Source organism: Chionomys nivalis, chromosome 2, assembly GCF_950005125.1.
Source record: "Chionomys nivalis chromosome 2, mChiNiv1.1, whole genome shotgun sequence".
NCBI lineage: Eukaryota > Metazoa > Chordata > Mammalia > Rodentia > Cricetidae > Chionomys > Chionomys nivalis.
Genome location: NC_080087.1, coordinates 103365532 through 103389942, shown reverse-complemented (window position 1 = coordinate 103389942; position 24411 = coordinate 103365532). Strand labels below are relative to the sequence as shown.

At 45.1% G+C, this 24411-nt stretch overlaps 1 protein-coding gene across 1 annotated transcript in view; it reads right to left on the bottom strand.

The window, feature by feature from the left end:
* Pask (PAS domain containing serine/threonine kinase) overlaps window positions 1-24411 on the bottom strand; it is a 40556-nt gene that overhangs the window by 10578 nt on the left and 5567 nt on the right. Inside the window, exons 5-15 of the mRNA XM_057763007.1 lie at window positions 21721-21861; window positions 19519-19653; window positions 15503-15763; window positions 13671-13839; window positions 12573-12726; window positions 8813-10290; window positions 8530-8711; window positions 7996-8163; window positions 3821-3946; window positions 3582-3716; window positions 590-789 (exon numbers count right to left, since the gene is read on the bottom strand). Coding sequence (XP_057618990.1) covers window positions 590-789; window positions 3582-3716; window positions 3821-3946; window positions 7996-8163; window positions 8530-8711; window positions 8813-10290; window positions 12573-12726; window positions 13671-13839; window positions 15503-15763; window positions 19519-19653; window positions 21721-21861 — 3149 coding nt within the window. The remainder of the gene's footprint in view (window positions 1-589; window positions 790-3581; window positions 3717-3820; window positions 3947-7995; window positions 8164-8529; window positions 8712-8812; window positions 10291-12572; window positions 12727-13670; window positions 13840-15502; window positions 15764-19518; window positions 19654-21720; window positions 21862-24411) is intronic.

The window sequence follows — 24411 nt, the reverse complement described above, 5'->3', positions numbered from 1 at the left end:
CCTACAAGAGCTAGTTCCAGGCTCCAAAGCTACAGAAAAACCCTGTCTCGAAAAACCAATAAGTAAATAAATAAATGAATGAATGAACAAAATAAAAATAACCTGGACGGTGGTGGTGAATGCCTTTAATCCCAGACTCAGGAGGCAGAGGCAGGAGGATCTCTGTGAATTCAAGGCCAGCCTGATCTACAGAATGAGTTCCAGGATAGCAGGGCTGTTACATAAAGAAACCCACTGTTATACAAACAGATAGATAACACCTTGAAGTAACGATTATTCCTGTTATTCAATAAGTACAGCAAGTTATAGGAGTCACTCAGAGCATTCCAGTTTTTGAGACCTTCCTCTTTATCTTGTATTTTTCTAACTTTCTGTATCATCAAATTCCAATCAAAAGTTGAAATGGTGGAATCGACCCCTATTGTCCATCGTCCAGCTTCCTGCCTATTGCACACTGATTTTCCAGAACAATACCCTCGTTACTCAATAAAGCACCCCAAACTGAAACCACTTCTTCATAAAATCACAATATTCATGGGCACAATGCAAGACAGGAGGAGGGTAAACTCCAGGATCATGTGATACGTACGGATTTCCCATGAGAACTTCAGGTGCACAGTACTCGATGGTCCCACAAAAAGTATAAAATAGTTTGCCTCTCTCTAAGTAGGCAGCTGAGCCAAAATCAATCAACTTAATTGTGAAGTCCTCGGCGATCACAATGTTCTCATCCTTGATGTCTCTGTGGATGATGCCTTTGGAGCGCAGGTATCCTACAGCAGACACCAGCTGGAATCAGAAGCCAGGAGAATACTTCAAAAGCAATTCAAGCAAAAGGCATTTACAATAGATATTAGGAAGAAAAAATTAAAACAACAGCAAAGGAAAAAACCATTCTCCAGTGCATAGTCTTGGGTGCTGGAGATATGGTTCTGCATATACAGGAGGCACAGCTGTTCTGTGAGTCCATCACTGTGACTAGCACAGGCCAGCAAGCAACAGCAAATACCTCATCCCTCATGACATCTCTGTTATTACTGACCCAAAAGAGCCTCCCAGCAGGCACTTGCCCTATAACCATATCAGGAGAAAGGCCACAAGTAGGTACTTAGAAAAATGTAGGCCACTGAGGGATCACTGTTGGTCAGTATCACATGCAAAGTACCCATGCACTATGGTGGATACCACAGCTCACAGGGAAGGAAAGTGTTTTGCACAGCAGTTTAAAGTCAAAGTAGGACAGATAATCCTCTGTGTGCTGTGTTCCCCAGTCAGCACACCTACCTCTATGTGAAGTAAGTGGCTCCACAGGAAGCAGGTTGTATATAAGCACTCTGCCTCTGGAAGGCAGGCATTTTAACACACATCTGCCCAGGCATGCTGTATCTTTACAGTGGAGGTCTGCTAAGCAAGCTTCCTGTGGCTTCAGTAAGAATATTTGCACCACAATTTGGATACCAACTAGAGCAATCAATTTAGTGATTTCTTGGACATCAATCATTTTCATCTTTGGAGACAATTTTATACTTCCAAATGAAAAATGTTTGAATCAGAAAAATAGTTAATGGCATGTCAACTAAGCTCAATCAATTAAAAAATAAAGTACACATTATAAACACTTGCCTGTATATTTACACATATAGATTTATGATTACATGTATGCATATATTTGAACATTCATTAACATATTAACATACATGCATGCATACATAGACACATACATGCTAGAATCCAAACAGGAGACTTGGGTCAGGGGAGAATCTTGCTATGTAGACCAGAGTGGCCTTGAATTCTCTATCCTCCTGCTATAGCATCAGGAGTACTGAAATTATAGGTATGTACTGTACATTTAGTCAGAAAACTTTTTTTTTTTTTTGATTTTTTGAGACAGACAGCGTTTTTCTGTGTAACAGCTCTGGCTGTCCTGGAACTAGCTCTTGTATACCAGGCTGGCCTCAAACTCACAGAGATCCGCCTGCCTCTGCCTCCCGAGTGCTGGGATTAAAGGTGTGCGCCACCACCGCCCAGCTAGAAGCCATGTTTTTAACAAGACTATAAAACAACTATAACTAAATTGTACCGAGCTCATTCTTCCTTTCCACAAGTCCCAGCTCTGCTGTATCCATATAGCTACCCACGGTGCTGATCCCCAAGTAGCAGTGCTGATGGATGGACGGATGATAAACAGATAGATAATAGGAAGGAAGGAAGGAAGGAAGGAAGGAAGGAAGGAAGGAAGGAAGGAAGGAAGGAAGGAAGGAAGGAAGGAAGGAAGGAAGGAAGGAAAAAAAAATGTATAATCTTACAAAAAGTAGTGTAAGAGTGTGGCTACTCAGGCCGTGGTAACACACACCTTTAATCCCAGCACTCTGGAGGCAGAGGCAGGCTGATCTCTGTGAATTCAAGGCCAGCCTGGTCTACAAGAGCTAGTTTCAGGACAGAAACCAAAAAGCTACAGAGAAACCCTGTTTTGAAAACAAAACAAAACAACAACAACAACAAAAAATAAAAAAACAGAAACAACAACAAAAAAGAACGTGGGCTGGAGAGATGGTTCAGTGGTTAAGAGCACTGACTGCTCTTCCAGAGGGCCTGGGTTCAATTCCCAGCACCCATATGACACACATGACAGCTCATGACTGTAATTCCAGTTCCAGGAGACCCAACACCCACGGCAAAACACCAATGCACAGAAAAAATAAAAACAAACAAACTTAAAAAAAAGAAGTGTGAGAGTAGGGGTGGGGCAGTCTTTTGGCAACCACAGTGGCCAAACAGCGCAGAGTCCGAGAAACTTTCCGAAACCAAAATAGCTTTGAGGAGCTCACTACACTCAAGAACTATAAATTAGAGAAGCTTTCACTACAAATCGCATCCTTTCAGGAACTAACTAAAGGACAAGTATAAATGATCCACACATTTCTGGGAGCACCGACAGGAGCCACTGCCTTCTAGCTACTCAAAACAAGAGTCACTGTCTTTGCCCTCCTTTCCTCTTGTTCTCAGATGCCTTCCAGATTTGCTGATCACTTTTCCATGCCTATGAAACAGCAAGTGAGCAAAGATTCACACACATTTCAATACAAAACAGATCAAGACAAACTTTGTAACATGGGATAGCTCAAATTGCAATCTTCATGCTTCTTTACGTGATCTCTGATTTAATCCCAACAGTCTTTTCATGCAGTCATCAGTGTTTTCAACTGCACACATTAGGTGGTTAAGGCTACACACAAGTCTCATGATTGGTAAGGACACAGATTCAGATCAAAGGCACAGGGCTCAGAACCAGCATGATCTCTTTGTTGTTTAATGTTTGTGACTGGCACAAAAACAATATGCAGATATGAATAAACTTTAATCACTAAAATACACTTCCCCGATAATTCCTTCCAACTTCACTTTGTCTACTTCAGTCATACAACTCTCTCTTCAAAGTATGCATCTTACCTCATAAACCCCAAGGCTGAAGGCTAACACTGGCTCACTGAGGAGACTTACTACATGCCACTGACCCTTGCAGGCATAGGATTCAATTACCCAACCCCACATCCACCCACACAGCCCTGGCCCACTCTCACTTGTCGAAAGATGTAACTCGCCAGGGGCTCATCCAAGCAGGGATGGCGGTCAATGAAAGCAAAGAGGTCCAGGCCAGAGCCATGTTTTTCCATCACTAGTTGGAAGAACCCTTGGTTTTCAAATATATCCAGAACCTGAAAGAGACAAGACAGGGTCTAGTTTTGTTTGGAAATACCTCCAATCAACAAATTAATGTTAGTTATAACATGAGGGTGTCAGCACACAGACCACCACCTACCTTGATTATGTTGGCATGTTCCACCTTGGACAGAATTGCAATCTCCAAAGTAACTTTTCCAAGTTTGGGATCATCAATCCAACAATCTTCCAAAACCTTCTCCTTCTTAATAAACTTCACCACCACCTATACAGGAGAAGGAGAGCATATCTCTATCATCTGTTAAACCTGGTGCTCACTACTGGCTTACACTTTTCTCCCTCCCCTAAGACCACAGTCATGAAAGAACAAGTCCCTGTAGAAAGTCCCTGCAACAGGAGACAGGGAGAAGGCAGCAGCCAAACAGAAATGCCGGTAATTTCTACCTGCCTATTATGGGCAAGATGGGACAGATGGGGATCCCTGGAGGGCCTGAGGAGCAATGCTCACTGCTGGAGAAAAGAAGTCTTAACAGCAAGTGTTCCCACAATACTCTATATCACACCCAAGAGAATGAAATAAATCTAAAAAGTAGAGAAAATAAAGAAAACTGTCACTGGTAGACAAGTGTCAGTCCTGATGTTGAGATTAACCAGGGAGTCCCTCAAGCCTGACGGCTGTGGTGAACACAAGAAACACCACCGGGCAACAGCAGGCAGCATTCAGTTACCAGGTGTAACGGGACTAAGTTCCACTGTAAAGAAGAAACAGTGCATGTCATTCACTACAAGACATGCTTGCCACTCAGCAGATGGGCTACTATGTGGAATGTTAGGTACACAGATAAAGCAGCCCTGGGTAAAAATTCCAGCAGGGTCTTTCTGTGTATCAGTGAGAGACACTGTCATGTTCCAAGGAGCTGATCCTCTACTGAGAAGTAGACAGTAAATTGTATCATGTACTACGGAATGATGAGTGCCCAGAAAAAAAGAAATGATGAGGCACGAAGTGGGCAGGCGCAAGGGAGGAAAGCTGGAACAAGAGCCAGCAAGGGCCCAGACCTGTAGGAAGCCAAGCAAGTGTGCAGGAGGAGCAGCAGCAGTCTGAAGTCTCCACGCTACACAACTATCCTCCACCTGATCAAGTGAGAAGAGATCTAGTTTGGGTGAAGCAGACAGACTCTAAAGATGACAAGGAAGGAGGAAGATGTAGGGTACTGAGGAATTGAGAAGAGAGGGCTCAGTGCCCAGGAAGAGCGGTCAACCGCCAGCAGGTGGTCTGCTTCAGACATCCTAAATAGACATGCCTATTGCCCATCCACCTGCACAGAGAAAGATGACGAAAAAGGCAGGCAATCTCCAAGGGCTACCTACCACACATGCCTGAAGTGAGTGTCACAGAAATAAGAGAGGAGATTGATTAAAAACAAAAAATAAAGACTTTTATTAAAATAAATCTTCAAGTCTGGACTAACAGCTACCAGCACTATTTCTTAAGACTATTCTTTGGTACCCAGGTCAGAAATAACTTTGAAAAGTTAAAAATCACACTAGTAATCAAAACATACATAACCTCGGAACAGAAGGAAGTACTGTGGACTAGAAAAATCCAAGAATTGTTCAAAAAAAGTGCTACCTTGGAAATACCCTGAATACCACTGAAATCGTTAGAGCAATCTTAAGGCTTGTAAATATATAGAACAGATATTTAAAAACATAAAAAAGGAACTGACTCAATACTATTTCTTTTCACTTTCAAAATATAAGGAACAAAATAAAGACAAGCATTACAAGTTTAAAATAAAAAACAAAAAAAGGAATGGTCTGGTATTCATATTCAATAGAGAAATTGAAGCTGGGAAAATGGCACAGCGGTTAAAGGGTCTGATACACAAGTGTGGGAACTAACTAAAGTTTAGAACCTCATGACCATGGTGGCCTGCCCAGCTCTCATTAGATGAAGACAAGAAATCCGAGCACAAACTGACTAGCTAAACTAGCTACATTGGCAAACTCTGGGTTCAACTGAGTGGCCCTGCCTCAGTAAGGTGGAGAGTGATTGAGAGTCACAACATAAAACCTGGACCTCCACACTGTATGCATACACATGAGCATGCATGATACATACAGGCATGTACACCACATGTACATGTGCAAAAATGTAATAAAATGAACCTATCTCACAAAAAGTTTATGCAAGGAGTTCAGCAAATCTTCAGGATACCAAGTGAATAGGGGATCATCAATTTTAGGGCTGCCAAGATGGCTCAGCAAGTAAAGGCGCTTGTTGCCAAGACTGATAAAACCTGAGTTCAATCCCTAGAACCCAGACAGCGGAAGCAGAAAATCAACTCAGTCCTCTTGCCTCCACATCCACTGTGTAGCATGCACTTATACATATACATACAATAATAATTTTAAAAATTTTAAGACAGGTCTTTCTATGTAGAGCAGGCAGGCCTCAAACTCACAGAAATCCACCTGCATCTGACTCCTGAGTGCTGGGATTAAAGGCATGTGCCACCATGCCTGGCCTATAATCAAGAGTTTTTAAATAAAAATAAATAATACAACAGTTAATCAAAGCCAGCAATGCATTGAAAAATATTATACACAGCTAAGTTGGAATCCAGGAGCACAAGAAAATCCATTGTTATCATTATGTTGCAGGAAACAGGAGTACAACCATGTCAATAAGCGCTGGAAAGACATCACTCAATAGTTGTCCACCCAATTTTGTGATGATTTTTTACTTATTTATTTTTGTTTTTGAGACAGGTTTTTTTCTGTGTAACAATCCTACCTGTCCTGGAACTAGCTCTTGTAGACCAGGCTGGCCTCGAACGCACAGAGGTTCACCGGCCTCTGCTTCCCAAGTGCTAGGATTGAAGGTGTGCACCTCCATCCGACATGATTTTTTAAAAAATTTTTTAATGTTTGTTGTTCTGCCTGCATGTATATCCGTGTGGGGCACTGGATTCTCTGGAACTGGAGTTATAGACAGTTGTGAGCCGCCATGTGGGTGCTAGGAATTAAACTCAGGTCCTCTGGAAGAGCAGCCAATGCTCTTAACCACTGAGCTATCTCTCTAGCCCCTCAAACTCATTCTTTAAAAAAAAAAAAAAAAAAAAATTCAGGGACCAGTGAGATGGCTCAGTGGGTAAAGGACCACCTGAATTTGATCCCCAGTACCCATATGGTGAAAGAAGAGAACCAACTCCTGTAAGTTTTCACTGACCTTGTGCATGTACACATTCTCTCTCTCTCTCTCTCTCTCTCTCTCTCTCTCTCTCTCTCTCATTCACTCAAATAAATAAATGATGTAAAAAAATTACCAACCCAGCTGGACGAATAATAAAATGTAATATCTTCAAATAATATGTGCTCATTGGGAAATGAAAGGTACCTACCACAGTGACGTAATTGTTAAGTAACACTGTTCCAGGGCCCTAGCCAATGTGACAGGAAGGAGAAAGGATGAAAAGTGAACCAGAGAAAGGAAAGACAAAACTGCCATGCTATGGAGAAGAAAATTCTAAAATATCCTCTGAAAATTACTAGACCCAGAAAGACTATGAAACGGCAACTCAGACACAGCTCTTTGGTACATTCCAGGAACAAGTGATACGAAAGAACTCTGTGGCAATACTCCAGGATCTGCTAGTGGTCCATGCCTGGTGACAGTATCATAGCAAGGAGTGGAGGCTGCTTCTGAGTAGGAGGGTTGGAACTAAAATCACAAATACCAGTGGGATTTGGGAGCAAAGGACAATGAGTTCCAAGGCTTGGGTTCAAGAGGAATGCATAGGAATGACCCTCAATACTGGAGAGGGAGGCCAGCTGGAGGAATCAGTATACCTAAAAGAATGTCTGGCACCCAAGAGGAATGAAGTACAAACCCAGCTGAGAGATATCATAAGAGCTATCATAAGAAATTTTGGGTAGACCCTGTGTTTATTAGCTAACTTGCTTCTTTTTCCAGTTGAATTGAGGAGGTCCTGAGTTTGGTTTTAAAAGCAAGTTTATATGCTCATGAGGCAACAGCATGCCATGTGAACAGTAGAAAAATAGTATAAGAGAGTTCAGAAGAAAGGAAGTAACAACACAGAAAAGGCCTGGCCAGGGTCCAAGAGCATGCAAGAAAGCAAGGTCTGAATGCAAAACTCAACAGGGCTATTCTGGAGTGAATGTGTATTGTAGAAGCTTCCACCTATATCCAGAAAGCACCCATATCCTGGTCCCTCCTCCTCCATTACAAGTCTCAGAGCTATGGATCAGGACCCTCCAGTAGAGCCATCCCCACATGAACCCAAGCACCTCTTTGTTGTGCTCCTTCTCCACTGCAGTCCACACAAAGCCAAAGGCCCCACTTCCAAGTGGGCTGATGGTGTTATACTTATGGGAGTATTCGCCCTCACAGGCCGCCAGCCCCTCCAGCTCTGCGGGTGTTGGGGATTCCTCAAACCAAGGTTTGGCTCTGAGCATCTATAGAGACAAAGAAAGGTCTGGGAGATCACAAGCCACCTCATCTCCATCAACAGCACTGACATCCATGCTGTTCTTATCTCCTGTGCTCACAGGGGCCTAGTCTGAAAACCTATGGAGCCCTGTGACAGCGTCCACTCACCAACCCAAACTGATTTGTCTAAATGCACCTACATTCCACTGCACAAGGCATATATTCATTCAAAGCCCTGCATTTGCTTTACACTTTTACACTGGTACTAGAAGACAATGTTAAAGACAGACAGACCCTCCACCCAGTTCAGCCAAAAGGGCAGAAAAGGCACCTGGGAAACCTGCAGCACAGAAGAAAGTGAACAGAGGAGTGAGCTGACCACAGATACCAACCTCTCCAAAGCCGGATCCAGAGAGTTCAGGCATGGAGTGGGTAGAACTCGGCAGGCTGGCAAGGAACAGGCGGGTTCGGGTGGTTGAGTCCCGGTGGCTATGTAAGAGGTCCTTCACTAGCCAGCAGCAGAACAGGGTTGCGGAGCCCTGGAGCTCCACTCGCTTCACTTCAAACTGTATACCTGAAAGGCAGGGAGGTGAGGGAGTACAGCGCTCTGCCAATCCCTCCAATGACCTCATTTAACATTGCTGTGACTGAAAAAGCCTCTTCCCCAGAACATACTCAGTCGTAAGCCATCTCGGTGGTAGCAGCTTCCAGAGTAGACGCCCTCCTGGATATCCGGCTGTAGGGTGGGGGCCCCAGGTGCCACAGGAGTGGAAGTGATCTGGACACTCAGCTTGGGCTTCTCTGCTGATAGGCACATACCATCAGTACTGGGATGATCTGGTACAGGAGGGCCACAGTCTGGGCTTTCTATGTCACTGGTTTCATAGTGTTCAGAGGACACCAAAGAGATGTCAGACAGTTCTGCTCGATTATGTCCTGCGTCCACCTCCTGGAACTGTTGGCCTTCACCAAGGTCAAAATAGGTGCCAGTGAGGAGCAACATCTCTCGGTCACCTAGAATATCTGAACTCTGCCTGTGCAAAGCACCCACATCTAAATCTGAGCCCACCACTGAAGGAGAAGGTGTCTCGCTGAGTTCAGACGTGGTACAGGAACAATGTGATGGAGTTCTGTCTGTCTGATCATTGAGAAAGAGCTCCCTGAGGTTCCAGGAATAAGAATTCACATTAGTCTCCTGGGCTTCCACTGCCTCCAGGACACCAGGGAGGTCGGTGGCCAAGGCATAGCAGGCTGAGGAGCTGCCTGAGCGGCTAGCATGCAGGTCTCGGCCTCCCAGATCACAGAAGGACACAGGGGCAGTGAAAGGAGGATGTTCTGCAGGGACAAGCTCCACACAGGAGATGCCCAGAGCTCCCCCAAAGCTCGACTTGGACAACTGCTCCTTAATCAAGCAAGTCTGCAGCTCTTCTCGGTCATTTCTCATTCCTGGCCATGGTTCATCCAGAGTGGGTGTCCCAAGCAAAACACATGCCATTCCAGAGGGGCTGGGAGCCAAGTCCTGGCCTCGCTGCTGTAAGATCCACTCACTCCTATACTGTGGGCAGTGTGTCAGGAAGCCACCTCCTGCTAGCTGCCCTGTAGTGTGGGGCTCAGGCATGGTGGCATCAGCCCAGTGCTTTGGACTACTGGGACTGCTAACGCCCATCAGTTCCAGCTGAGCTTCCTGATGTAGACTACACACGTCCATGTTGCTGCTCCTGTTCTTAGCTGGGACTAGTGGCTCAGAAACTTCACAGGAAACAAGCAATTTTGCATCATTTGGTTTGGACCTGCTTTCTTCTAAAAGACCCTGTCTATAGCTCTCTGCTGTGGAAGGATTCTCCTTCCCCAAGACATTGATATGCTGGTCTGTAGGCAGTAACTGCTCATCATGGACTGGCGGGCTTCCTTTTGTGGTGTCTTGCTGGGCCTTAGGCAATAGGCATTTCCTGTGGGTTAGTGGGCTTTCTTCTGAGGTATTTTTCTGAATCTCAGACAATAAATGTTCATTAAGGACTGGTGGGGATACTTCTAGAGTGTCTGGCTGGTTCGTAGACAGCAATTGTGCATCATGAGGCAGCAGGTTTCTCTTTGGAATGCTTTGATGGTCTGTGGGCAATGAATGCTCACCATAAACTGGGTTGCTGTCCACCCTGGAGACAGGAATTTGGATGAGTCACTAGTGGTAATGAGAGATCACACTGACTTTCCCTTTATGAGAGACAAGTACAATGCATTTAGCATGATAAATTTATAGCAGAAAGTCTCTCAATTTTATAACAAAGGTAAAAATTAAAATATCTACTCTTAAACATTATTCATATAAATCTACATTTACCAAGAATGAATCAAAGAAAGCTACTGAAATGGATTTCAGAGTGTTTAATAAACCCCATGACGGCAGGCTGGGTCTCAACACCATCTAACATCTAGCTGCACAGAGACTGGGGAGGCAGCTCAGAGAACGCTGACAAAGTAATGCATTCAGGAGCTGAGGTACGGAGCAAGGTGAAAGACCTTTACTCAACAGGGCGAGGGTGAGCACACGTCGTGTGAAGAAGCTGCGCAAGAAGTGAGGAAATTGCTAAGCACGCAGTCCAGGCAGGATGATCTACCTCCACCAGCCCATTCTTCATAGTGTCTGTTCACATCAACCATGACTAAGGTCAAATACCTGGTAATCAAGATATACTATATGGTCTTGAATTGCGGGTCCCCACAAATTGTATGACAGAAGTCCATAAAGATGGGGGCGCACACCTTTAATCCCAGTACTCAGGAGGCAGAGGCAGGCATATCTCTTTGAGTTCTGTGCCAGCCTGATCTACAGAGTGAGTTCCAGGACAGGCTCCAAAGTTACAGAGAAACCCTGTCTCAAACAAAAAAACTAAAAGGTGGGGGAGCTTAGAGAAGTGTCACAGTGGATTTTGTGGGTGGAGTCCTAAAAGCAAATGCAAAGATGCAGAGATAAAAAGGTCTGCAGAGAAAAGCAAGAAAGGATTGTATCTATCCACCTCTCCCCTCCCTGGTGAGCCTAGCACTCTCCAGGAACAGATTACAGGGTCATTCTAAGGATGAAGGCACAGGGGGTGCACACCAGAAGTGCCTCATTAAGACCTTGCCAAGAAGTCTGGACAGCCCTGGGTGTGGTATTCACCCTCTTAGGGTCTCCAAATGCTGGTGGGTCCCAGTATTTGTTTTCCTCTCTACTGTCACACCTGTTCCCTTTCTATCGCAAACCCTGAAAGATAGACTCTGAAATTTTAGGAAGGTCACAGGTCACACTTGCTAGAAAAACTGGTAGATTGGGGACATGATCTTTTCCCTACAGCATGGCCTCTAAATCCTGCATTGCAAGGGACAGTGGAAGGCTACCATTGCATCTCATCAGTCCGGCAATGATTTGACCATTAACACAGTGCTAGCATCAAGTTTGGGGGTTGGAGACTTAGAATCCCTAATTTTTAGAATGACAAACCTGCACGCTGCCCCTGGCAATCAAGTATCACCTGTCACTAAATGGAAAGGTACAGAGAGAGGTTTTCAAGTGACCCTTTGGAGCTACGAGCCCCTCCTCTTTTCCTACCAGCAGAGGTTCACATAAGGCTACTGGGAATTATGTCCAGAGCTGCCCCAGGAACCTCAAGTCCTCTTGCCAGGGAGCACCAAGGGCTGGCTTCTAGAGAGCCAAGAACCCCAATTACTGACCAAGTATTTCACCTGGGGCTTTTTGTCTTGTTTTGTTTTGTTTGAGCACCTGGCTTACCATGTAACAACTAACTCAGCTTCGGCATCAGTTCCTCAGAACACACACTTCACTCGCTCCCTTCCCTAACAAGTCCTGACTTTTAGACATCTGACAATGGAAGCTTACCTTCCTGAGTACACTGCAACCTTTGGGGATGAGACCTTAAGTCTTCTACAAGTTTGTTGAGTTAAGAGTAAATGAGTACACAAACAGATGAAAGAATAAGTGAATGAACCTCTGCAGGAACTAACTGTACATGTGATGGACACTTATCCAGCTCTTAGAACATCATTAGACACATTAAAATGCTATGGTGACAGACAAATGAATTTTTATTTCTACAAAGTTTTCCAATATAAATTCTCTTTATTCAAAATTAATAACGTTATTTTAAAATATATGAAGAGAATGGTTTTAAATGATTTTCAAAGTTCTAAATTTCTATCTTTTAACATTTTCTTGACTTCTCAACAGGCTGCCTCCTTGCCCATAAGAGGAGAATAACATCATGGGTACTCTCTCACAGGGGTTGTAAGGACTCAGTCAAGCAACAGGAAAAGGCACTAGTGTATACAGACAGAGTAGGTGACCAGTACAAATTAGTCATCGCTGTCATTATTACCCATAACTTGGATATTCCCTAACCAGGTGTCTGGTAAACTTGCAACCTCCCACGAAAGCACTTACCCCAGGGAGGTTTGAGACGAATAAGAAGGAAGTATCTGGCATTCGGTTTCCAACCGTGTCTGAGTCCTAAGGGAGACTTGTCCTCCCATCATTTTCAAGGGCTCATCTTGTGATAGCACGTGGTCATGGGCCAACGTCACGTCTACCCTTGGATCTAACAGCAAAATCAAGAGAGTTTTCTATTCCAAGCACTCTGTTTATCAAAACCTCAAATACTCAGCCTACACTTAGCATGTACAACAGAAGCACACCAAAAGCTTTGCTTTCTGCTAGCACTGATTCCTCACATTGCTCCTGTTTCATCACCTCTCTCCCTTCCCTAGAAGATCAGAGATCCTTCCTACTCCATGGCACCAGATTCACAGGCCCCAGTACAGCCCAGAAACCCCCAAGAGATCAAACACTGGCTTTGTAAGTCCCACACCCTCCCAATATTCTGAGACAAAGGGAATAGCAAGCTCACTGCTTACACTATCTCTACAAACCAGTCATTGAAGACCTTAAACTATTGGGATAAACATATTGGAGTCAATAAGTATACAGCATAATTCATAAATAAATATGATATGCTATAACAATTCAATCTTTTTTTGGTCAAAACAGCTTTATTCATCAAACAATTCAATCTTATACTACATGAAACTATATAAATTTTATTTGGGGGATGGGGATTCCTGGAAAGCAGCTTTTTGTTTCCAGATAGGGTCTTTCTATGTATTCTAAGATGGCCTCAAATAACTGCAACCCTCTAATTTGGGATTACAAGTATGTGCCACTACACCTGGCTTGGTTATAAATTCTCTTTAAATGGACAAGACTTTGGCCAGCTATTTCTGTCTCAGACATAGGCACAAGTGGTTCAGTCTTGGAGGACTTCTAGATGCCAACATACTTGTAAAACCTACCCACAACTGTCCCATCTCCAGGAAAGAAAAACAAGAGGCCATACAAGACAGAGCCTCCCATTACTCTGCCCACCTTTGAGCTTCTGGAGAGGTCACCAATGACTTCTGCTCTCCTCCTCTCTGTCACAGAGCCACCAGCCTATAAGGGGCTGGGCAGCCACAGAGACACGGTGTGGAGGAGGCTGTGCCTTACCGTGTGCTCCACTGGCTAGTTCCCAGTCCTGCTGGGCATCAGAGCTCATCTCTCCAGGCCCAGTCTTACTGCCAATGTCCAGGCAGTTGACAAGGTCTGGCAGCTGTACAGAACTGTCATATGCAGGGTCCATGTAGTGGTAGAAACCAGGAATCAAGAAAGTGATGTTCTAGAGAGCAAAGCAGTGATATTTCAGAATCTAGGAGGACCCACTCTGACCCACTGAATACATCCTTCTAGGATGAAAACACTGGCAATGTGAACAGTTCAGGCGCTCAGAGCGGAAAAGATCTTGGGTCACATGTTTTTGGCTAATCTATACACCCTCTGACACTTGACACATAATGCACAGTTTTTTTCATTTTGCTTAATAAAACGGCAAACAATACATTCTAAGGCGAGGTATACCAATACCTACATGTCTTCCAAGCAGAAATCTTGCCTGTGACTTCACATTTACTGAGAACAGAAACCCTGTATTTGCCAAGCTAACATCTTACAGCTCTTGGTCCAAGAACACCGATGTGAACCCATCAGGGACCATATTACACAGTAAGAGCTGCTCACACAGATGCTGCTTCTGAATGTGTATGCAGCCTCCATCCTGGAAAGCACCTGTGGCCACAAGAATCCAAGCAACTCTAACCTCAAGGAGAGTCAAATCTGTATACCTGTAAGACTCCAAGAGGTCTCAACACCTGTAAGACTCCTCCAGAACACTGTCAACCAGGGATTCTGCTAGCTGCTTTTTAATCAAATAAACTCAACTAAACTTTAGGTTAGTTACTCTTTATGATTTTATTGAAAAGCAGAATAACCTCTTTTTAGCGTCACAGTCTAGTAGCACCCCGTAGAAATGACAAGAAAAGACAGAGGTCCCTGCTATGGAGGCAGTCCCCAAGTGATCAAGGTGCTTACTAAAGGGCGTTAAGTACCTGCACCCAGGAACTAGGTGAGCCTGGTGGGCACTCAATAGGTGTCAAAATCAGGGGAGAGATATGTAGGATTCTCTCCTATATATCCTACATAATCACCTGGCAGGACTGGGTGGCTTTCCAAGGCTGCTCCATGATACCCCTCTGGCATTTGGGAGGCATGTACCCCCCCAATGGGCTCAGAACACCACTGGGATCCACCTCCTAAATAAGTGGTTGTGGGAGCTGTGAGGCATGACTTCTGCAGCTGAGGTGAGACTTAAGAGGCAGGATGCTCCCATTAATGTTCCAAACAGCATCAGAGCCAAGAATGTAAGCTCTCAAGGCTTCAGGATTCCACAATCACCTAGTGAGTCACCCCAGTTGGCATCATGTGGAACAAAATGGCCTTTCCCTAGTAAGCCTAGCCTAATAGGCTGATTCATGACTTGGAATGCATTAAACATTGTCCTGGAGGCTTGCACAGAGCCACAATGAGACTGCACCCTACAAGTCTAGGTAAGGAGAAGTTAAAGGTAATGGCCTGTCTCCTGGTGAGTAAAACGTCTATCCAAGTCCAATCCCAACTTCAGAAAGGAAGGTTATAGAACCCCTCCTTCTCCAGTGCCCACCACCAACCATGCTCAGGATGGGTGAACCAGCAGTATCCATAGTGTAACCAAAACATGGTTCAATGGGCCAGACCAGAGCCAGCTGGGTGGGAACAGAGATCCCAGGCAGAAGACCCACTTCCTTCTCTGGAACAATTCAGGACAGTTCAAGAGAGGCCACTGATGTGGGGCCCAGGAATATGAAACAGTTGGTTGTAAATAGGATGAGGATAGCCTGTAAGCTCTATAGCCCATACAGAACAGTTTCCTCAGAGTACCAAGGAGCTGGGAAACTAGGTGAGCCTACCTTGCCCAGGAGCTCAGTCTTCCCATAACCAAACAACATTAGTGCAAAGCTGTGGTTGACACCATAAATTGTGCCATCAGGCAGGAGAGTGATGAGGCCACTGATGGTGCAGAACACCCACACAGATGCCCGGTAACCTGGTTCAGATGTAGCCTCACTGTCAGCTACAGCCTCTTCACTGGGGTTGGATTTCAGCTTCAGACTCAGAGGGAAGGTGGTACCATCTCTGGCTCTCCCAACAGACCTTTGAATCTTGAGACTCTGAAAGACAGGGAAGCCCCATTTCAGTACTACAGCAATACTATCTATGTACACAGAATCCTGAGCTGTGATGTTTCAGATCCAAGCTCCACTCACATATACGTGCTAGGAACAACCCTCATCCATGGTGCTCTCTCTAACTATCCCTCAGTCCCACCCTGTTCAAAGAATTCAGAACACTGGGAACAGCAGCAGCAGGCTTGGAGGACTCAGGGTCTGGAACAGATGCATAATGAAAGGACCAAGGCACAAACCAATGAGAGGACTGGACCCAGACTCATCCCGAGCAGGCATTGTGCCAAACTACAGCCTGCTAGTATCCACAGGCTGCACCCTTCTCAGCTCCAAGTTTGGAAGGGAAAGAACTGTCATGTTTCTCCAGCACCTCTTAGTCTCAGCGAATGTATAGTCCATGTTTGGGAGTAGCTGTGATGATTAAGGTCACCATGACAGAATCTAGAACCACCTTCATGACAGGCCTCTGGGTATGCTGCCAATAGGGGAGTTTTCTTGACTGTACTGATTAAGGTGGGAAGATTCACCTACTGTGGGTGGCACCATTCCCTTGGCCTGTGTAGGTGGAAAAAGGGAGCTGAGCAGCAGTGGGCAGTCATCACTCTCTGCTTCCTGATTGTGAGACAGTGTGACCAGCTGCCTCACATTCCTGCTGCCTTAGATGTACCCTTGAACTGTAAGCTAAAATAAATCCTTTCTTTCTCAAGTTGCTTTCGTTAGTTTCTCTTTCACACAGTAGCAGGAAAAGCAACTAAGACAACAGCCCTGGTTCCACACCCAGTCTTCTGTCCCTCCAACCTAGAGGTATTGCTTTCCTGTTGTCACTGTCCACTCAGGGAACCATCTACCTTCTCAGCCCCTCCCCCAACATACAACCAAATCCTTACATTACATACTGTCTACTTCTATCATTTGGAAGGCATGTGATTTTCCAATGGAGACTTTGAATAGAGCCAAGCAGGGTGGTGGTATAACTGTAATCCTAACACTTGGATGGTAAAGGCAGGTGGATCCCTGTGAGTTTGAGGCCAATCTAGTCTACAGAAAGAGTTCCAGGAAAGTGAAGACTACACAAAGAAACCCTATCTCAAATTGTAGGGCCCACAGGTCTACTCTACCCCCCCCTCCCGGGGCTCATATTGAGGATAGTTTGCAGTTTCCGGCAAAACATCCATCCTGTTTGTTCCTGTGCTCCTTTTGCTCCTGCTGGTGGCCTTACTCTGTCTTGGGCCTGGTAATTTCCTACCTGCCTGGGAGGATTTCCACTATGCAGCAGTTAGGTATATAAGATTTTTTTCTAAGCTTGAATAAATGGCATTCAGCATGTCTTGTGTGTTCCTTTACTCGCCAGGCCCTTGCCCGGCTCACAAATGGTACAGTAGTGCAAACTGTACCATAGAGAGTAACACAGGTGTTACATCCAATAAAATAAAATAAAAAAGCAAAATTGTAGTGCATTGATCCTAACCAGAATGAATCAGGTTTCGGGTGAGAGCCTAGACCTAGGTTTTCTTTTCTACCTGGAAAACATGAAAAGTTAGGGACCATGTTGGAGGTCTGGTGGCTCATCTACCCTGTCCTGAGCATAGTGAGCCCCCAGGCCATGAGTCCTGAACAACAGCCAATAGTGAGGCAAGAGCAAAGATAGGCAGGGTTGGCAGGCAGAGAGTATAAAAAGAAGGAGAAATGAGGAAGAAGAGAAGCAAGCAATGAGAACAAGGGAAGGCGGACAGGGCCAAGCTGCCCAGCCAGCCACAGAGTAAGAGTGAAAGTAAAATATACAGAAGAAAAGGGAAAAGTCCAGAGGCAAAAGCCAGTCAGGATAATTTAAGTCAAGAAAAGCTGGCAAGAAACAAGCCAAACTAAGGCCGGGCTAACTAAGAATAAGCCTCTGTGTGTGATTTATTTGGGAGATGGAATGGTGGACCCCTCCCCCCCAAAAAAGCCAAAAGAGTAAAATGTAGACAGAAGTTTCTCTCTCTCCCAGTCCTGCAGCTCTTCAGTCCCAAATAAACACATAGAGGCTTAAATTAATTATGAACTATTGGTCCATTGTTCAGGCTTATTACTAACTACCTCTCAGAACTTAAATTAACCCATAATTCTTATCTACGTTTAGCCAAGTGGCTTGATCCCTTTTCTCATGCATCTTGCTTCCTCTGTATCTAGATCACAACACCCACCTCTACCAATCCCACTTGACCCCAAGACCAAACACAGCAATGAGAAGAGACAAAGACTTCTCTTTGTTTGTACAGGTTCCATCTGTTACAAGGGAAGGTGACTTGCTTTGGGCTGAGAATACGCTGACATGTGTCTGCTCCTGCCATCTCCAGGACCCCTGCCTCGGGGAGTGAGAGGTCTTCCTGAGAGTTAGTCAGCAACAGCTGTTGTAAAGGGCTCTACATACAGCACTGCCACCAGACAATGCCCTGCCACGCTGCAGACAACTTCCTCAGAGTAGACTAGAGAATGCAGAGGACAAGACAACTCTTGTGGGTTCAAGGCCAACCTGGTCTACAGAGCGAGTTCCAGAATAGTCAAGGCTACATAGAGAAATCCTGTCTCAAAACACAAAAACAAAAAAAGCCTGGTATATACCAGACTCTTCAGTAAAACCACCGCAAGCAGGCCTGCATCTCATGAACTAGAAAATCTGACACACAAAAAGTCAGTGTAGGGGACTGGGTTTAGTGAAGCACACCCAGAGAGGACACACCTGTATGTCCTCTCCTTAGGAAAAAAAAAAGGGAAGGAGGAGGAAGAAGGAAGGAGGGAAGAAAGGAAAGAAGGAACGGAGGGAGGGAGGGAGGGAGGGAGGGAGGGAGGGAGGGAGGGAGGGAGGGAGGGAGGGAGGGAAAAACTTATAAAGTAAGCAAAACTAACTGGCCGAAACAGCTCAATTCATTCCTAAAGACACAGAAATGACAGCAGGTAAAGGCACAACTGTCAATTACCCTGTGTAAATGCCATACACAAGCTGAAAAGTGGAGACCTTAAGAAGTCAGTATGAATCAGGCTTCCACCATACCCCAATCTCCTTGCCACTCCCTGTGAATTACAGCTGTCCACCTCCAGGAGGTGATGGCTGACTAACAAATACCTAACGTCATTCAAACACTATTTCTAAGTGTGTCTGTGAGGGTGTCTCCAGGTATTGGTGTGTGAGTCTGAGTAGTATGAATAAGGAAGTGTCACGCTCAATGTGGATGGCACCATCCAGTCAACTCAAGGTCTGAAGAAAAAAATGAGGGAAGGAGCAATTGGAATTTCTCTTCTGCAGCTGGGATGCCCCATGTCAGAACTCTAGGCGCTCTAACTTTGATTTCTGGAACTCTCCCCAGAGGCCCTCAGGATTCTCAGACCTTCAGTCTTAGATGAGCCACACCCAAGGCCTACCCGAGGGTCTCCAGCTTACAAGTAGCTGCATAATCACAAGCATCAACTCCCCCAACTAATCATGTGTAGTTATATAAAATCCTATCTGTTCAGTTTGAAGAACTCTAACCGGGATACAAGGTTACCCTACAGATCAAAGTATCCTCCTGGGCCCTCAGGAAAGAGAGGGTTTAGGGGACAAGGCTTGTCAGTCAGGAGACCACATGACTCTAGGCGTTGGTTGAGCCTCTAAGCTCAGAGAACTAGAGTTGGAGTTTTGCCCCATTCAAGAATGGTCCTGTTGTCAACTTACAGGGTCAAGTCGAAGAACTCAAGACCCAGCACCCAGTGCAGAAACCTACCTTTGGGACATGTCGACCAGGAGGAGGGAGCTGCATCGATGGAATCAAGTCTGTGACACACTGCCCAACTACATCCTTTGGAGATGTGAACCCATGGAGATGAGCAAAGAGACTGTCACATGATGTGATAGTTCCCTGGGGAAAAAAAAGCAATGCTTCTAACAGGCGCTTCTCACAGAAGTTGTCTTTAAACTTCACTGAAGTATATGCTCTAGTGTTTATAAACCAAATGCAAGAACAATGTCACAGCTCCAATAGTCAAAGCCCAAGAGGCTTGCCATGGGCTTTCACAAGAACAATACCATTTCCTCACTGTACCAAAGTGACTTTCTAGAGAACTCTTCAAAAGCCCTAGGTCAACTGGGGGGGGGGGGGCAGTGAGTACGGCTTTAATACCAGAACTCAGGAGGCAACAGCAGGCAGATCTCTGTAAGTTTAAGACAAGGCCAGCCTGGTCTACAGAGCGAGTTTCAGGACAGTCAAGGCTACACAGAGAAACCCTGCCTCACAAAAAAAAAAAAAAAAAAAAAAAAAACAACTGTAAACAGAAACTACACTTCCATCTCCTGGCTGCCCAGACCAAATAATCACACAAAAACTATATTAATTACAACACTCTTTGGCTGATGGCTCAGGCATATTTCTAGCTAGCTTTTAAATGAACCCATTTCTATTAGGCCATGTATTGCCACGTGGCTGTAGTGTTACCTCATTTTCTATATCTCTTGTTTCCTTGGCGGCTGACAGCTGTTTGCCTCTGCCCACCCAATCTCTCTATATATCTCTGTTAGGATTTCCTGCCTGGCTCTACTCTGCTATATGGCCAAAAGAGCTTTATTCATCAACCAATAAAAGCAACACATATACAAAAGGACATACCACATCAAACAACAACAAAAAAAAAAGCCCTGATCCAGACTCTTCAATAAAAACACCCAAGTTCATGTTTAAGTACTATTCTAAAAGAGTAGCATCTTTAAGCTTAAGAACAATCTTGAGAGCTCAGTCCAGTGCTCCAATGTGGGTCTCTGTCTCTATCTCCATCCATCACCAGATGAAGGTTCTTTGGTGATATGCAAGATATTCATCAGTGTGGGCCAGTTCAGGTACCCTCTTTTCAGCTGCTCAAGGAACAAGCTGGGGACATCTCCTTGGACACCTGGGAACCCGTCTAGAGTCCAGTCTCTTGTCAACCCTCAAATGGCTCCCTTAATTAAGATATATACTTCCCTGCTCCCATATCTACCCTTCCTCCATCCCAATCGTCCCATTCCCCCAAACTCTCCCCATCCTCCCCTTCTCACTTCTCTCTCCCCATCTCCCCTTACCCCCACCCCCAAGTTCCCAATTTTTGCCTGGCAATCTTGTCTACTTCCAATATCCAGGAGGATAACTATATGTTTTTCTTTGGGTTAACCTTATTTAGCTTCTCTAGGATCATGAATTATAGGCTCAATGTCCTTTATTTATGGCTAGAATTCACTTATGAGTGAGTACATACCATATTCATCTTTTTGGGTCTGGGTTACCTCACTCAGGATAGTGTTTTCTATTTCCACCAAGACACTGGGGCTGATCTAATGGGAGCTCACCAAGGCCAGCTAAACTGGGACTGATGGAGCATGTGATCAAACCGGACTCTCTGAATGTGGCGGCCAATGAGTGTTGACTGAGAAGTCGAGAACAATGGCACTGGGTTTTGATCCTACTGCATGTACTGGCTTTGTGGGAGCCTAGTCTGTTTGGATGCTCACCTTCCTAGACCTGGATGGAGGGGTAGGGCCTTGGACTTCCCACAGGGCAGGGAACCCTGACTGCTCTTTGAACTGGAGAGGGAAGGGGAGGGGAAGTGGGGGGGGGATGGGGAAGGGAAATGGGAGGAGGTGGAAATTTTTAATAATAATAATAATAGTAATAATAATAATAATAATAATAATAATAAGAAGAAGAAGAAGAAGAAGAAGAAGAAGAAGAAGAAGAAGAAGAAGAAAGAACAATCTTGAGTAGTTATGATTCTATTCCCATTTTATTGATAAGGAAATCTGAGCAATCAAGGACTGTACTCCTTGCTCAAGCATGCAGTTAGTAAGGGCCATAGCCAAGGCAAACCTCCAGTTGGCTTTGGCACTTCCTTCCTAAGTTATGAAAGGAGAGGAGAGCATTGTGTTAGCAGAGACAGCTGCGATTTGGAAATATACTCACATCACTCTGGAAGGCAACCCAGGCTGAGACCCTCTCCACGGGTTCCAGAACCACTACACAGCATAAGCCACGTTCTTGCTGCAACCTCTTTATCCATACAGAGACTGGAATTTTCTCCCCACTTCGGCTAACAACGTCAACCTGTAGAAATACATTTCCTGTACCAGGGTGCACAGCAACTGCAGTGGATTCTGCAACTAGCATGGCACAGTGCTTCTCATCAGGAGAGACCTTCCCTGGTGCTTCAACGCTTCAGCGCAGCCAATCTCTGTTCACCTTTCAAAAACCTACCAAAGTGTAAACAGTCTTCTAGTCCTCAGTGCTACAGTCTGACTGAATTTTTATCAAAAGGGTTTTCATACCCAGTGTGATGGTCAATTTTTAGTTGCCACCCTTGACTGAGAAACACCTAGAAAACGCCTGACACACACACAGGGTGTACCTATGATGGTATTTGCAGAGAGTACTGGTGTGTATCATTGAACCATAGGGTAAAACCACACTCGAATGGGAGGCAGGAGCCTATAAGGAAAAGAAAAGCAGCGGGTAAGGAGAGCTCCCATGTACACTCAACTATCCTTGTGCTGTTGGTGTTCGTGGGTTTTGGTGTTAGGATCTCATGTGAGCCCATGTGCTCTCAACCCCCCATGTTTCCTAAGATGCCTTTCAATTCCTGGTCTCCTATGTGGTGGGATTACAGGTATAAATTATCACTCCAGCTTTTCTGACGTGAGTGGGTGCTTTTTGCTGTGGCTATCACCCATGGACACTGAACTCCAGTCTTCAGCTTTGAATGCACTCCTGCACCAGCAACTTTCCAGGAGGCTTCATCCACCAGACTGAGGCTGCATCATCAATCCCTATGGTTCTGGGGCTTTTGGATTCCTAGACTGAGTGGTTACTGGTTCCACTGGGTCTGCAACCTGCAAACAGCTACTGTAGAACTATCCAGCTTCCAACCATACAAAATGATCTAATAAATCCCTTTATCCAGATACAGTTGATCCTGTGCATATGAAAAACTGACCAATACACTCAGCTTCACAGTAAGGAAGCAGGAGAAAAAAAAAAGTGGAATCTGTAATTTCTTCAAGAAATAAGCACTATGTGGGCAGTGGTGGCACACACCTTTAATCTCAGCACTCAGGAGGCAGAGGCAGGCAGATCTCTATGAGTTCAAAGCTAGCCTGGTCTACAGAGTGAGTTCCTGGACAGCCAAGGCTACATAGAAAAACCCTGTCTTGAAAAACAAAAGCAAAAACAAGGGAGGGAGGGAGGGGAGGGAGGGAGGGAGGGAGGGAGGGAGGGAGGGAGGGAGGGAGGGAGGGAGGGAGGGAAGGGAGGGAGGAGGGGAGGGAGGGAGGAGGGGAGGGAGGGAGGGAGGGAGGGAGGGGAGGAAGGGAGGAAGGGGAGGAAGGAAGGAAGGGAGGAAGGAAGGAAGGAAGGAAGGAAGGAAGGAAGGAAGGAAGGAAGGAAGGAAGGACGGACGGACAAACGGACTGGAGAGATGGTTCAGTGGTAAGAGTTCTTGTTGCTCTTCCAGAGGATCCAAGTTCAGTGCTATATTGGGCAACTCACAATTGCCTGTAACTCCATCCCCGGTGGCTATTACACCTTCCTCTGGCCTCCTTGAGTTCCCACATACGTATGTACATACATGTAAACATGCACATAAATAAAAATAAGTATTTTAAAAAGAAAAAATAAATAGGCATTAACATATGCTGAGAGCTATAATTACTTTCTTGGTAGTTTTGGAAGTAATCTGCTTCTTGGCCCAGTAATTTGTTGATACAACTGACCCTGACCAAGTTCTCATGCCTAGAGCTTAGCCTTCTGCATCCTATAATTCAACTCACCTGTCAATATCCCAGATATACCCAGTAGCCTAGGAGAGAGGACCAAAACTCTCCAGTAAAACCCTCCCATCCCATCACCATACAGCAAATAAATGGAATGTGTGGCTTTAAAGAATCAGGTGCAGTGATAAATTTGTATCATTTCAGAAGGCTCTGGAAATAGCTCCACAGTTAAGTATTTGCCATACAAAGACTAGGACCTGAGTCAGGATCCCCAGAAACCCACTTAAATATTGGGTGGGAATGGAGGCCCACTGTTAGTCCAGTCTCATAAGACAGAGACTGGACACCCAGAGCAAGTCAGCTAGCAGGACTAGCCATATTGGAGAGCTCTGGGTTTGACTGAGAGTCCCTGCGTCAATGAATAAGGTGGAAGAGTGATGGAGGATGATTTCTGACATCAACATCAGGAGGGCACATGCATGCACACACATGCACACACACACAAGTACATGAAAAAAGGGGGGAATCTATTACTTTTCTGGAACTCTCACGTGATACCTGTAGTTTTTTAAAATGTAGTCCAAGCTTCAACCCTCACTAAAACATGAAAACAAAGTGCCAGAGTCACTATATCCCTCTTAAATACTTTGGTTTTAAAGGGCCCATCCATCCTTCTTCACATCTGAAGTAGGGAAATAGTACCAAGACCATGTTTCAGTGAAGATGCTAAACTCAGGTGCTGCCAGTCATAAAGCAGAACAAAGCTCAAAGTCAAAAGTGAGGCAGGGAAATGGGAGCCCTTCCCTTTACATGCTATTCTTGCCTTAAGGACAGGCAAATCATTGGGCAATGGCAGCGTACGCCTTTAACCCCAGCACTCAAGAGGCAG